The sequence below is a fragment of the Galeopterus variegatus genome, unplaced genomic scaffold (genome assembly GCF_000696425.1).
Source record: "Galeopterus variegatus unplaced genomic scaffold, G_variegatus-3.0.2 Scaffold2318, whole genome shotgun sequence".
In the NCBI taxonomy this organism is placed as follows: domain Eukaryota; kingdom Metazoa; phylum Chordata; class Mammalia; order Dermoptera; family Cynocephalidae; genus Galeopterus; species Galeopterus variegatus.
Window position 1 is genome coordinate 227071 of NW_007728429.1, and position 16408 is coordinate 243478.

Here is a 16408-nt window from a genome sequence, read left to right on the forward strand (position 1 = left end):
CTGAGGGTTGCGATCCATTGCCGGACACGAAAAAAGACAAAAAGGAAAAAAAAAAAAATGACTTGGCTGAGCAAGAGGAGAAGATGAGGTGGAGAGAGAGTGGGGAACAGTGAGGGGGAACAGGGCCTAGGAGAGAATACGTGAGAAAGTTTACTGGAAAGTGTCCAGTGGGAAAGGTCTGCTCTGCCTAAATCAGACCTTCAGGGCACCTTACGTGATGCACTGGGAGGAGGGAAAGGTTTTCCAAGGTTCTGGGACAACCTCAGGCACAGCTGTGCAGCACTCAGCTTTGTCTTTGATGCCCACCAAGTCTGACCACCCTCCCTGCCCAGCAATCCCCCAGTACCTGAGACATCATTGTAGGAAAAGCACCACCTTCATGCCACCCCCCCAGGCTCCACTCCCCCACCCTTCACCACACCCCCAGCCCCACCATCCCAGCTTTGGTACTAGTCTATTTATTACCTGTCCAAGGTGCCACTTTCCCAACCAGCTCATCTGACAAACTAATCACAAGACTGGAACATTCTTTCTAGGAATAATTCGCACTTTGATAACACTGTCTGGAGCAATCTCTTGCCATCCTCTACTGCAGTCTCCTCCCCATTCATTATCTGCTCTGATGGGGGAAGGGCTGATCTTCAGGTAGAAGATAGGACGATGAGTGGATGGCCTGGTAAAAATGGAATCTTTGTGTGTCTCTCCAAATACACTCCATGGGCAGCAAATACAGTAGGTGTGTAGTAGGTGGTCAATAATTTTGTGTTGGAATGAAATAACAATTAATATGACCTGATGGCTCTCCTCATTTCAGAGAAGACCATCCTTACTACTGTTCCTCTATAATCCTATCTGGAGGAACATGCACTGATGACTCCGAAACTCACTCATATCATCAGTTTACGCCCACCCTACCCCACCTTGTATACTGTTCTACTTTGAGAGCCACAAACAGAGAAAGTTTCCCGTCAGGCACTTGTGCTAAAGAAAATTCGGGAGCACATCCCCCAGGGGGAATGGCACATTCCTGATTGCTATCAGTACTACCAGTATTGTGCAATGCCTTCGGGCAACCAGCAATGCACTAGGTGTGATGAAGAGTTTAAATAGCAGACTCCCCGACCTCCAGCTCATGTCTGAAACTCTGCGGCCTGTACTGGCCTGCCCATTGGAATGGAAAACACAAGAAGATACTCCCAACTTCCTTACCCAGAGCCCCCGGGACTTTGGCAAGCTTTCCTAGGAATGCAAGTTACCAAATCAACCACGTTTGCCTTTGCCCACTCTTTTCCCCACCTTTTGATTATTCAGGTGTCAGAGAAAGTAAAGAGATGACAAGGGAAGCCTTCATCCAAGGGGCTCCTGAATCCCTGGTAGTTCTGAAGACTGGACCTCAAGAATAATGTGCAAAGCTGGTGTTCTGATATAAAATACTATCTCTCAAGCAAGAAACAGGGCAAGATGTGGAAGCCCTGGGGAGTGTCCATGTCAGGAACCCTTTGCATCCTGGACGGTGGACTGGAGTTGGCATAAAAATAAAAAAAGGAAATTAATCACACAACTCTCAAACTTTTCCTCTGCAACACTTCAGCTTTTCTAGAAGAAAATGAGTGGTTTCCAGAAAATGTTGAAGAAAAATATTTTTGACCCCAAACTATCATATCTAGCCAAGTTGTTGCTCATAGGTGTTAGGAAACAGAAAGAATTTTCGGAAAGATTCAGAAAATGCATCTCTCCCATATGCTTCCTAAAAAAATGCTGTAAGTCATCCCCAAACTATCATATCTAGCCAAGTTGTTGCTCATAGGTGTTAGGAAACAGAAAGAATTTTTGGAAAGATTCAGAAAATGCATCTCTCCCATATGCTTCCTAAAAAAATGCTGTAAGTCAATGAATTCCAGTTAATCAAAAGGTGAGTCATGATTAAGCATTTGAGAACGGGAAAGTTGTGGCATAAAAGAGCTGGCAGTGAGGATGTAAATCAGCCAAATACAGAGTAAAGTATAAAACTTGTCGTAAATATGACTCAAAAGCAAATAGCAGAGTAAAAGATATAGTACATAAAATAATTAGATGACATTAATCTGAGCCTTAAACCCCAGATTATCTTTACAAAAACCAGAAAATGAGAAGAAAAGAAGTAAAAGTGTTCCAGATTCTTATTTTTTTATCTTAGCGGGGAACCAAAATATATTCTTTTACTCTTATTTTTGATCATTAGAAAAACATAGGTTAAAAAAATGTTTTCGGTAAAACTTAAAAGAGAGTCACTAGTAAAAATATAAACAGTTTGAAAAAGACAAAAGTGGCCAAACTCTCCAGTGGCAGAATCTGTCAACAAGTTCCATCGTATTTCTTCTCTGCACGTACTAATAAGGGGCAGAGGGACAAGATCTATCTCTGCCCTCGAGGAACTACAACCTAATATAGGAGAGAGAGATGCAAACACATGATTGAAATTCAGCCTGATGTGAGAGAGCTTTTCAAAGATGTATGTATAAAGTTGTCCCCTGCGAACCCAGAATTCATGGTTAGGGGGAGAGGAAGGGTGGAAGGAGGGAGGCAAAGGAATGCTTCCCCTCAAAATACTTAGGACACTTAAGTTACTTATTTGTCTGTCTTCCCTACCAGATCATAAGCTCCATGAAGGCAGGACCTTGTCTGTCTCCTTAGTGTCTTGCTGAATGGATGGATAGATGGATGGATGATGGATGGATGGATGGATGAATGGGTAGGTGAACGATAGACGGTCTCCTTAGTGTCTTGCTGAATGATGGATGGATGGATGGATGGATGGATGGATGGATGGATGGATGGATTGATGGATGGATGGACGGACCTTAGTTAATCAGATCCTTACCTTGCTCAATTCCCATTTCCCCTTGGGATTCTAATTCATCCTACTTTTAAGGTAGTAAAGTCCACCCTCCCACTCAAACCTTCCTCTGCAGGCCCTCTGCCTTCTCTCACATAGCAGCAAATTGCCAAACCATCCCTGAGTGGCCAGGAGGAGGCANTCAGCCTGATGTGAGAGAGCTTTTCAAAGATGTATGTATAAAGTTGTCCCCTGCGAACCCAGAATTCATGGTTAGGGGGAGAGGAAGGGTGGAAGGAGGGAGGCAAAGGAATGCTTCCCCTCAAAATACTTAGGACACTTAAGTTACTTATTTGTCTGTCTTCCCTACCAGATCATAAGCTCCATGAAGGCAGGACCTTGTCTGTCTCCTTAGTGTCTTGCTGAATGGATGGATAGATGGATGGATGATGGATGGATGGATGGATGGATGAATGGGTAGGTGAACGATAGACGAATGGATGGATGGATGGATGGATGGATGGATGGATGGATGGATGGACGGACGGACCTTAGTTAATCAGATCCTTACCTTGCTCAATTCCCATTTCCCCTTGGGATTCTAATTCATCCTACTTCTAAGGTAGTAAAGTCCACCCTCCCACTCAAACCTTCCTCTGCAGGCCTTCTGCCTTCTCTCACATAGCAGCAAATTGCCAAACCATCCCTGAGTGGCCAGGAGGAGGCAGTGGCCCTGCCTAAATGCTTATCTTACCATCAGGGAGTGCCTGGCTCTGGGGAGAATAGAGGCCAGGGCAGTGTATTATTCTTTCTGACTCACAGTGCTAAAACAGGAGAGTAAGAAAGCATCCTTGTTCATATTCTTTCTTTCTTCCTGGTTTGACTGAAAGCCGAGAAAGCTGATCTGTGGCATAAAAGATGTATGAAGTCAGACTTTAATTAGCAGGAAGAAGGGGGGCGGGGCAGGCACCCGGGTTATACCAAACCAGCCACTAACAGTCCTGGTGTCATCCCTGTCCACCCTTTTTTCTCTTGCCCTCCCTAGGGAGAAAAAACATATGAAGATACTTTCTGGTGGCGGAGCAGAGCAGAGGAAGAGTTGGGAACGCAGTCATTTGTACCACTGGCCTAGTAAAAGTAGCATTAGGATTTTAGCTCCTGTAGGAAGTAGTCATGGCAACCTCTGGACTCAAGGAGCAAGCCCTCTCTCGGCCGTTGTCTGGAGCACAAAGTCCTTGTTCAGCTTTCCACTGGTTGAAAAGCACACCCAGCTGATAGACACAGACACAGATAGACAGGCTCTCATATATGTGGAAAAAATTTAAAATTGCCTATCAAGAGGCAAGATCCTTCCTACAGCTTTTAATAATCCAGTTCACTGAAACCTTATTTGTCTGCCCCTTATATTTCTCCTCCGCCTGCCGACCGTGGGAACAGGAGGTGCTCTGATGCCAGCAGGGAACAGCCTTCCAGTGACAGCGCAGCTGCCACAAGGGCCCTATGTGCATCTTTGTTCACTCTTGAAACCCGGCTCCTCGGAGCCACCACAGCTATGGTTCCCTAACTCATGTGCAGCAACTCCTGGCAGAAGGGGCAGGAGGGTGCTCAGAGGGCTGTGTATAGTGGAGCAGGCTTGTCGCTTCCTGGCTGCAGCTGTCAAACCCACACTGCTGACCTGAACCAGCCTGCCCTTTCCATGGGAACCCAAGCCCCACCCTCCAGACAGGAAAGAAACCAAGCCCTCCCGAGTTCCAGTGCAATCCCAAACCCTCTGCGGAAAATGAAGTCTTTCTGAGTTTGCTTAAAAGGGCAAAATAATAGAGAGCACCAGCTGGCAGCCCGATTGGCATGCTGAAGCTCTGAGGGGGCTTCGTCACTGAGGCTCCGTCTCTCCCAGTCCCCTCTCTAGACTACAGCTTGCAGAGGACACCTCAGGGCACAAGCCACAGGAGGGCGAGCTGGAAGGGGTGGGGTTGACAGCTTCATGGCCAGGTGAGGAAACAAGTACAGAGAGCTTCAGTGACTTGTCCAAAGGTGCACAGCCAGTTCGTGGTAGAGCCCAGACCGAAACCTGGGACTCCTGGAGGCTGGGTAGATAATGTGAAAACATAGCAATTGCTCAAGACAAAGGAAACAGCTCAAGCACACAAGAGACCAAATTAGACACTGAAAACCTGGCACCAAGACCCACTGGACTCTAAAGAGATTATTTTCAGAGTAATAATGTAATACTAATCATAATTAACTGTGAACCTACACTGGGCTGGGCATTTTACTGGATGCTTCATATACATTATTTCTCTGTGACAAGGATGGTTATCCCCATTTAACAGATGGCAAAACCAAGCCTGGAAGAATATAAGTAACTCACTCAAGGCCACACGGATATTGAGAAGAAAAGCCAAGATTCTCCCCAGTCCTTTTGTCCCCAAAGTCTGGGACTTGATTCATCATGGCACTGACTTTTGTTGAAAGGAGGGACAAAGAACTGCATGTCCTTGCTGATTTTAGGTTGCCATATGTTCAGATCCTAAACTAAGCCATCTTCTAGATGAAAGTTAAGACAGAAAGTATAAAAGTCTCCGAGAGAAAGTGATTCATGAATAGGCCGGTCGGGGTTACGTGTGGGTGGTAGAGGTTCTTTTGGGACTGGGCTTGGGGTGTGTGTTTGCTGTGAGGTCAACACCAAGACTCTCTGTCTTTCCTGACGTTGCATGTAGAGCCAGAATTCTCCCAGTAGGCCAGACCAACAGAATGGGGCCTGTTTTTTCTAAATGTTAGAAACCAAAAGATTTACAGGCCGGCCCGGTGGCGCACTGGAGAGTGTGCCGCTTGGGAGCACGGCGGCGCTCCCGCCGAGACCATATGTTCAGATCCTAAACTAAGCCATCTTCTAGATGAAAGTTAAGACAGAAAGTATAAAAGTCTCCGAGAGAAAGTGATTCGTGAATAGGCCGGTCGGGGTTACGTGTGGGTGGTAGAGGTTCTTTTGGGACTGGGCTTGGGGTTGTACGTGTGTGTTTGCTGTGAGGTCAACACCAAGACTCTCTGTCTTTCCTGACGTTGCATGTACAGCCAGAATTCTCCCAGTAGGCCAGACCAACAGAATGGGGCCTGTTTTTTCTAAATTTTAGAAACCAAAAGATTTATTAAAGTCGGTCAGACATGACATTGGACACCAAGGCTCATCTGAACACTTGACAGGCTGGATTCCAGAAGGTCTAATTACCAAAAGATTTATTAAAGTCGGTCAGACGTTGACATTGGACACCAAGGCTCATCTGAACACTTGACAGGCTGGATTCCAGAAGGTCTAATTAGTCAGCACTGTCCAAGATCCCTGCCAGTGGGTGGCCCTGCATTAATTCACTCCCAGGATCCCTACCTATTACCCTCAGAACAAGCCCTTGGCTTGCTCGCCAGCTGAAGAGAATACAGGCATTTCAGAGCAATAAGGCAGCTATTTTCCCTCGTGCTGACTCTGAGGACAGAAGCACTGGCTTTGGATTTGAGAGGCCCTCAGCCCTGTTCCCAACCTGACATACTCTTGCTCTTCTGCATAAAGCAATCATTTTACTTTCCAATTGAGCATGTTAGTGGACTTGATTAAAATGAGGGACATTCAGGAACATCCCACAGCACCATTTGCGTTTGTGGTCTATGGACCGCCTGGCAGCCCTGCTAAACCCACACAGCAGACGGGGGCTTGAAGCCCACCCGACCAAGCTCCCTGTCTTTCCGCATTCCCCATTCTCTTACAGCTCATTTCAGGAACTAAATATGAGTCACCACTGTGTGCCAGCACTGTGCTGGAGGCTGGGGGCAGGGGGACAATTAAGTCAGGGAGTCTGCTGTCCAGAGACTTGCACTCTTTAGTAAGAGACACAGACAGGTAAACGTACTTGCAATGAGGCACGAGGCATGCAACCTCAGAAGTACATACGGGGAAGGGGAGCGGGGCAGAGGAGTGAGAATCATCTGAGAGGGTCAAGGAAGCCTTCTGGAGGGTGATACACAAACTCCGGATGACTGGAAGCAGTGGGAAGGACAGAGAGGGCAAAGGGAAGAGCACAGTGAGGCACAGAGCTCAAAACAGAGGGACCTCAGGCCCTTTAAGGAGGTCGGCTACCAACCTGTTATGTCACCAGCATGGCTCAGAAGCCCAGGAATAGTCACCAACTCTGACTTCTGTACCAACAGCCCCTCTCTCCTGCTCCTTGCTTGTACCTCTGTGGTCTCTGATCCCCTTGGCTCAGGCCCTGCTCCCAATTCTGGCCTCCAGACCCCTGACCCTATGACATATTCTGGTTGCCCTTCTCTGATCTTGGCCTTCTGGCCTCTTTTGGGCATGATCTCCTCTGTGATCTGCAACTATGAGTGACAGACACTCTTCCTACCCCACCCTGCCTGGGACCCCATAAAGGCCAGCCCAGCCCAGCCTCCCTCATGGGGACCAGACACACACAAGGATCTGTAAGTTATCAGATAGAGCAAGAATAAAAGAATACAAGTGAGAGAAGACATAACTCTAGAAACAGGCAAGAGACCAATCCGAATCCTCCAAAGGAGTTCAGAAGACATGGGGAGCCATTAAAAGGCGTGATGCCAGGAACTGGCAGATTGTGACTCGCCCTGCCAGGGGCTACTCCAGGGGTGACAGGGTGGATGGATCGGAGGGAGAGAGACTAGAGTAAGAAAAAAAACAGCATGGGAGGCTGCTGCAGTTGCCCAAGCAAGACTTGAGAAGGAGAGAAGGTCAGGCTTCCCTGCCACTCATGAATAGAACAATCACTGACCTTCCTGAAGGCAGGAACAGGACAGACCTGAGGTCCCTGGTACGCTTTCTTGTGGTTCTAAAACCCTTCGTAGTGGTTCTGATCCTTATCATCAGAGACTGCTCCTGCCCCATCACCCCCATCATTCTCCTGCGCACCCCCATCTGTCCTCCCCCCCACCTCCCTCCCTCCATCCACCCTTCCCTTCATCCTCTTCCTTTTCCTCTTCTTTTTTCTCTCTCTCCCTGGAGCAATATGCTTTGCTTCCTGCCTCTAGCTCGAGCCTCCTGGACAAGAGAGAAAATGGAAAAGTAAAACTGAAAAGGAAGCCTGAGCTACAAAACACTATCTGAGGAACCGTCGGTATGTGTCTGGGGGAGGCAGGGTGGCAGGAGGACCACGGCCTTGCCACTCCAAAGCAGGAGCTCTTGAGGTGTGGAGGCCCAGCAGAGGCTCGGGCTTTCATGAGTCTGGAAACTCCAGAGCACTCAACAAATATGGAGAAGAAAAAAAAAAAAAAACACTTTTGTCATGGAGTTCATCACTTTGGAGCCTGCAGGAGGAAATCACAGTCCTCTTCAATGATCTTTCTTGGCAGATGGTGGGAAATAAAGATCCACGGCACAGCACCCACGAGCCCACGTCTGGCTTGCCTTGTGACCACCCACCCCCCCTCACCGTGGCCAGAACAATCTTCAGTGACTCTCCACCAGTCACAATAACCTGTTTACAGACATCTGTAATTCCCAGGCACTTTTAAGACAAGGGATTCAGGATGGTTCCAAGTGGGCGGCAAATTCTTCTCTAAGAGAAGCTGTTCCTCTCGATCTATTTATGCCGATGTAAACACTTGCCAAGGAAGCAAGGCATGTGGGCATGCGCTGGCCCTACAGGCCCTCGGGTGGCTGCAAAAGGCAACTGGAAAGTCACATGTCATAACAGTGGAAAGTACATATGCAACTATTCTTAGCCCTGGAATGTATACACTGTCTCCCTGCCCAGCCGTCCTTGCACAGAGCTCTAGAAAACTGTGAAAGTGCCTTCAGCATAAACAAACCCAGAACTCTCCCAGGACAAATTATTTGCCAACTGAAGGAAAGGCCTGGAGTTTATGGTTTCACTTAGAGCCAGAGGTAGAAGCTCTCCGGGTGGACAAGTCAGACCAGGCATCGGTGGATATCACTGCAGCAAAGCAAGGTAAATATCCCTAATGCTTTATGCTTCTGCAGGTAGACTGCCAGATGCCAGCCAATGAACCAGCGTCCTGTTTGGGCTCTGCTTCTATTTATTCCATCTTTAAATAAAACCTGAAAGCCTCCATGAAGTCATGTTTTTAAAAATATATATGAGGATACTTCAAAAAGTTCATGGAAAGAGCTGTATTATCTTTTAATTCTATTTTTCCATGCACTTTTTGAAGTACCCTCATATATATATATGTTGTAAAAGTGTATTTTCATCCCTCACTTCTGGCTAGTTACCAGAGGGCGCATGGAAAGAGCTGTATTATCTTTTAATTCTATTTTTCCATGCACTTTTTGAAGTACCCTCATATATATATATATGTTGTAAAAGTGTATTTTCATCCCTCACTTCTGGCTAGTTACCAGAGGGCCACACCCCCAGAATGCCATCCTTGGGGAATGACTAACACCCAGAAAGAGATGTTTAGATGGTTTTACTAAATTTATGGATGTGCTGAGACTGGGGAAAGGCTGGACACTTCTGCTGATCGAATGCAGCACTGTTACCTTGCTTCAGGCTAACATTTCAGCCATGGACAATCCAGTAACTTTCACCAACTTTGGTGTTTGGGGTTTTTTTCTCAGATTAGCTGAAGATGCTATCTGCCTATCACCTTTGAGACTAATCACAACCAAAAACTGAGGCATCGGCTTTGAGGCCTGGGGTGCAGGTGGCCTCCCTTTCCAGCCTTCACTACACAATATTCTTGGCGATACCTGCAAGCATCTGGTGAACGCAGGTAGATGCACGAGTCTGGGAGCCCCCACAGCTAGACCCTTTCGCACAGGCTGCTGAGAAAGTCTTGGCCCTTGCTCCTTTTGGGACTTCCTCCCCTCTTTGTAGGATGGATGAGGAGTCGCCAGATGAACTGCTCTTCAAAGACCAGGACTTCTCCTCCGACTTGTTGAGGCAGCTCAATGGCTTGAGACAAAACAGGATGCTGACAGATGTGAGCATCTGCGCTGGTACCTGGGAGGTCCCCTGCCACCGAAATGTACTGGCCTCCAGCAGCCCCTACTTCAAGGCCATGTTCTGCAGCAATTTCCGGGAGAACAGTGAGGCCAAAGTCCAGCTGAAAGGCATAGACTCGCCAACCCTGGACCAGATCGTCCTGTACGTGTACACGGGTGAGGTGCACATCACAGCCGAAAGCGTCCTTCCCCTGATGGGGGCAGCCTCCATGCTGCAGTACCCCAAGCTCTTTGAGGCCTGCTCCTCATACCTTCAGAGCCAGCTAGCCCCCAGCAACTGCCTGGGCATGATCAGACTCTCAGAAATCTTAAGCTGTGAGACCCTCAAGAAGAAAGCCAGGGAGGTGGCCTTGACCTGTTTCCCAGAGGTGGCTGCATCAGCAGACCTGAAGGAGCTCTGCGCCGTGGAGTTGCAAGACTACCTGGGAGATGATGGTCTCTGCGGGGAGGAGGAAAAGGTGTTTGAGGCCCTCATGGTTTGGATCAAGCATGACCTCCAGGCCCGGAAGCAATACGTGCAGGACCTGTTCCAGCAGGTCAGGCTTCAGTACATCCATCCAGCCTTCTTCCACCACTTCATCGCCAATGACAGCCTCCTTCAATCCTCACCCACATGCCGGACCATCCTGGAGACAGCCAAGAGGCACATGTTTTCTTTGCACAGCACCAGCACCCCAGACTGCAAGCCCCCATGGCACGTCCCTCCAAGGAACTCTTACCAAGACTGCCTCATCCTCTTGGGTGGAAGGAAGGACAACCAGCAGACCACCAGGGACGTCCTGCTATACAATGGACAAACCGGCCAATGGCGGAGCCTTGCTAAACTCCCAGCTCGGCTGTACAAGGCCTCGGCTGTCACCTTGCACCGCAGTGTCTATGTGTTTGGGGGCATGGCTGTTAATGCGGGGAAGAGTCTGGTCAGTCACAATGTCTACATCTTCTCCCTGAAACTCAATCAGTGGAGGCTGGGGGAGCCCATGCTGGCGGCCCGCTACTCCCACAGAAGCACTGCCCAGAAGAACTTCATCTTCTCCATCGGGGGCATTGGAGAAGGGCAAGAGCTCATGGGCTCCCTGGAGAGGTACGACAGCATCTGCAACGTCTGGGAGAGTATGGCCAGCATGCCAGTTGGGGTTCTCCATCCTGCTGTCGCTGTGAAAGACCAAAGACTGTACCTCTTTGGGGGAGAGGACATCATGCAGAACCCTGTGCGCCTTATTCAGGTAAATGGCTCGTTCTTCCCATCCTATAAGTGTGTGTGTTTATGCACACACACACACGCACATGCAAATACACATATCAACACATATACATATGCATGTACACTTACATTCAGGTAAATGGCTCGTTCTTCCCATCCTATAAGTGTGTGAGTGTGTTTATGCACACACACACACACACACGCACATGCAAATACACATATCAACACATATACATATGCATGTACACTTACATGCACACAAACATACATGCATACATGCCTGCATATGAACACATGCACACATGCACACACACACACTTGTCATTTGCAGGGGAAGAAGGAAGTAAAGGAGGGAGAGGAAAAGAAGAAGAATTTGGGGCAAGATTTTTAATTCAGTAATTCTTTTTGTGCAAGAGTAATACATGCAAAGGTATATCAAATACAATTCCTGTCCATGAAGAGTTTATCTTCATTTGAGAAAAAAATTATCTAAAAATTCAAGCTAGAACACATCAAATGTCAGATAGTGAAGTCCTATAGGAATTTGACAGATGCTTCTAACCCAAATCAGTAAGACCTTAAAAGAAGATTCCCAAGCCTTGGTCCACACTTCAGCTTCCAAATGCCCTTAGATGTGCTGACCTCAGATGTGCTGAATCAAATCTCTTTGTATGGGATCTTGACAGGTATGGTTTACAAAAGCTTCCAGGAGATTCTAAAGGGCAGCCATGTTGGGGAACTCATGTCCTAAATGATAGGTAGATATTAATTTCACTAATTAGCTTTCTAAGAAGTGCAATTAATAAAGGTCAAATTTCAGAATATTAAGTGTTTTCCAACTTTATGCAAGTTTCTGGAAACCTCTGCAGTTCATCTAATGACATGAAAAACCTGAACACTGAGCTTATCTTTGTAGATAATCCAGAAGACCCCAGAGATGTGCTTTGTTCATTTATAAGAGTTATGTTAAACACCAACCACTGGGACGGCCCTGTTCCCAAGAGGGAACAGCAAATTACACTTAACCCTTAAGGAGTCTGGAAGACTAGCGCAATTCAGATGCTGAATAGAGGGGTGCTCTAAGAGGACAGGGGGTGCCCTAACCCAGTCTCATTACGATTCAGGGAACTTTGGAGACCCTGTGAGGGTGGCTTCAGCTGACTTAAGCAGAGAAGCAGGAGAGGAGAATGTCAGGTGAGGACGAATGAAAGAGGAGGGAGGCGGGGAGGGTGGATGCTAAGAGAATGTGCAAGAGACGCGTCTGGAGCAGAGGGAGTGTTCCCGGGTAAGGGAACAGCTTGTACAAAGGCCCTGAAATACAAAGGGGGCACAGCCCATTGCCTTAAGGAACTGAAAGCATGACAAGGTAGTTGCAACACAGAGCAAAGAGGAGAATGATCACGTGCCCAGGGGAAGCCCTGGAGAGAGGGGTGCCTCTTGGTCCTCATGTCATCTCCATCGGCCCCCTTCCTAAGCTATCCTGAGCAACCTCCTCCACCCAGACTGCTGTGCCTGAGCCCCTCCTGTAAAAATTCTGGAACATTCTTGAGGGATGGGTGTTTGTGGAGATGAGGCTGGTCTTTCTAGGCCTTGCCAAGGAATTGGGATTGTCGCCTGAGAGTGATGAGACCTCATTCAAGGTTTTCAAGCAGGGGGCATGAGGTCATCAAATTTGCATTTTTAGAAGTTCCCGCTGGACATCTTGTAAAGAAGGGATTGGAGGGGGCCTGAGTGGACAAACAGAGGAGAGTCGGGAGATTCTTCTAGAGGTCCAGGCAAAAAATAAATAAAATAAAATAAAATGAAATAAAACAAATAGAGGCCCAGGCAAGGGATGATGATGGCTAGGACCGGCTGGTGCCAGTGGAGGTTTTTGTCTCATCTTCACTTCCCCAGGCCATATTTTTGGCCTCTCCCTGACCAGCTAAGTAGATTCTCAGTCTTTCCAGAAATACTGCTCCAAATCCCACTCCTTTACTTCAGCTGGGAGAGACATGTTCTGCTCCCCTCCAAGGTACGACCACACAATACAGACATAACAAAGTGCTTTTATGTAAAGCTAAAGCCCCGCCCTCTTTTTTGACTATTTTCCAAAACAGAGCCAACAAATATGCTGGTGAATTCATGTTGCAAAATTGTCATCAACTTCCTAAGAATAAAATGCAAAGCTCAAAAAAGCTTTAGGCTAATGTATCAAGAAACATGGGGCCGGCCCGGTGGCGCACTGGGTAGTGCGCCGCTTGGGAAGCGCGGCGGCCCTCCCGTCCGAGGGTTCAGATCCCGCATACAGACCGGCTCCCGCTCACTGGCTGAGCGAGGCGCGGGAGCGACACCGAGGCTTGCGATCCCGTTGCCGGTCCCCGGTCCGGTACGGGGGCAACACTGAGGGTTGCGATCCGTTGCCGGACACGGAAAAAAGACAAAAAAAAAAAAAAAAAGAAAAGAAACATGTAGTACAATCAAACAAGATCTCTACAAAGCCACATACACACGAAACCTGTGAGCGATCCTTTTGCACCACAGCAATGAGAAGAGGAAAAGGGTAAAAGTATTAATCTGGATGCTTTTCTTATCTACTTAGCTCTAGCTTTGAAATGAACATTTTACTATTCAAGTATAGTTTAAAATGAATGCTTGGCGTTACTCCATGGGAGCAGTTTGGATTTTCAGGCATAGGTTTGGAGTTTTCTTCATAGAATGCTTCATCTACATGCATTCTTTTTTTTTTTTTTTTTTTGGGTTCTGAATTAATTTAGGGTTTTTTTTTTTTTTTTGGGTTCTGAATTAATTTAGGGTTTTTTTTTTTTTTTTGGGTTCTGAATTAATTTAGGGTTTTTTTTTTTTTTTTTTTTTAGGTTCTGAATTAATTTAGTGTTTTGTTTATTTGTTTGGCGGCTGGCCAATATGGGGATCCAAACCCTTGACTTTGGTGTTGTAACACCACACTGTAACCAACTGAGCTAACCAGCCAGGCCTGAATTAACTTTTTTTAAAAAACTTTTTATTGAAACATGTTAATTGTACATATTTATTGGTACAGAGTTATATTTCGATACATTCATGTAATGCATGCATGCATTCTTTTAAGAACAATACCATAATGGGGTTACTATACAAATTGTGTGTCTGTTTACCTTTCTCCCTGGCCCTCTTTCTATCTCAGTTTCTGGATGGCATTAAGCAAATCCCTTACCATAACAAAGTATCACTTCCTCCACTGCTCAAACACCATCCTTTGTTATCCTTGCCTCTCTGGGGAATTAGGAGGATTGTGAGCAAATGTTTAATCTATTTTTGAAACCATACCTGAAGCTGATAAAGAACAGAAGGCTGTGAGGCAATTACTCACTCAAGTAAAATGCAACCAGTGTTTGCTTTTCTTCCCAGATCCCACTTTCCAAAGAGTTTATCACCTATACATATTTTCAGATGAAACCTCGAGGCTTCACAGCCATTGGGATTGCCCCTGTCTTTAGCACTTGCCTTCCTTCAGGCTTCTCTGACTTGAAGGACTGACAGAGACTTCAAGAGATCTCCAGTCTCTAAAGCCTCAGTCAGGAAAGTCTCCAGATAGGGACATGAGTGTCATGGTTTAAGAGCACGGGTTCAATCGGACCAGCCTTCCACTCACTCTAGCTGTAGGACCTTGGGCATGCTGAGGCAGGGCAAAATAGGAACACACCCCAGGGAGGCTGTTCATAAATATCCAGATTGGATCAGCCAGCGCCTGCGAACTAGGTGGAACAGAAAGGGCAGAGGACGGCCATCAGGGGCTTCCACCCGGGACAGAAAAGGAGAAGGTCGGGGGCACCTGCATTTCTCTCTGGCAGAGACACCTGCACACTTTTTTGGTGGTACCTTCGCTTGGTAGTAAAGCCCTATTATGTCCCGTTTCTCTGTCCCTCTCTTCCTTTCCTTTTGCTGGTCCCATAAAAAAAAAAGAAAAGAAAAGAAAAAGAAAGATTTTTCTTTCATGAATGGACTGAGAACCTGGATCTGTCACTCAGTAACAATGCCACTTAACCTCTCTGAGCCTCAATGGTCTAATCTGAAAAATGGGAAGAAGTGATAGTACCTGCCTCATAGGATGACTGGGAAGATCAAACTTGGTAAAACGATAAAAATAAAGTCTTTAATAATGCTGGCAATTGTATTTTATATGAAAAGAATTTCATGGGAAGAATACTGCACCATTTCCCCTGTAAATAGATGTTTTTGTTCTTTCTTTTTGTTGTTATTCTTTTTTTTTTTTTAATGTAAAGTCTATCCTGTATCTGTGGTGCTAAATTTTGCCCTTAATGAGCTAATATACATTTGACATTTGAGTTTTGAACTGAGGACATTAATAGGAGAACCTGTTCTAGGGAATTCACATTTGACGCATGATTTCAGAGCCTGGCAAAGGCACAGGCCGTCTCTGCTCTGGTCTTCCTTTTCTTATGCTGCTTTTTTTCCTAGGGCTCACATGACTTTCAGGCATGAACTGTTCAAAAGCCATGCTCATTTATCCCAAATGTATTCATGGCTCTAAGACCCTCTCAGATGCACTGGAATATTTAGAAATTTAAACATGAGCTAGAAATAAAAATGACTGAAAAATCATTGGTTTTCTGAATACCCAAGTTGCACCATTTCTCGTGAAAAGAAAAAAATGTTCTAAGCAAGATGCATCCTGCAATGCAGAACTGTCCATCCATCCTATAGATATGCAGCCAGTGATCTCATGGGGTTGCTTAAAAGATCGATTTCTAATAGTAAACAAGATGCATCCTGCAATGCAGAACTGTCCGTCCATCCTATAGATATGCAGCCAGTGATCTCATGGGGTTGCTTAAAAGATCGATTTCTAATAATATTCTTCTTTCTGTTATTTAATAACATTTTATTGATTGATAATAATCTAGCCACATTTCAACAACTGGAAAAAAATAGAATGAAAAAACTCACTCCTAGTTCACCCTCTCCATTACTACTGCTGTCTTGTTAAAAAAAATGTTTAGCTTTAAAATGCAGTGCCATGACTCTATTTCCCCTCAGGTTTATCACATTTCCAGAAACACATGGTTCAAAATGGAAACGAGAATGATCAAGAACGTGTGTGCTCCTGCCGTGGTGCTCGGGGAGCGGATCATCATTGTGGGAGGTGAGTTCGAACAGAGCGTTGCTGGGCTGGATGCAAACTTGGCACCTCCCACAGAAAAAGGGTCACTAACAGACCGATGGCGTCCTACAAGGTAGTCTTTTTAAAAGCACATCCACCCAACCAGGGCAGTGTGGGCAACCCGACAAAGCTCTTTCCTCATCTAGAAGTTTCTCCCCTGTCCTTATCTGTAAACAAGGGATGAAATAATACCTATTTCGCAGAGTTGTTATGATGATAAAATGTACTTTTGTTTCTAAA

At 46.3% G+C, this 16408-nt stretch overlaps 1 protein-coding gene across 1 annotated transcript in view; it reads left to right on the top strand.

Moving 5' to 3' along the window:
• The first annotated feature begins 9661 nt into the window (after positions 1–9661).
• The window catches only part of KLHL38 (kelch-like family member 38), a 26046-nt gene continuing 19299 nt past the window's right edge, over positions 9662–16408 (top strand). The window contains exons 1-2 of the mRNA XM_008581296.1: positions 9662–11029; positions 16045–16241. Of these exons, the coding sequence (XP_008579518.1) occupies positions 9680–11029; positions 16045–16241 (1547 nt within the window). The 5' untranslated portion in view covers positions 9662–9679. The remainder of the gene's footprint in view (positions 11030–16044; positions 16242–16408) is intronic.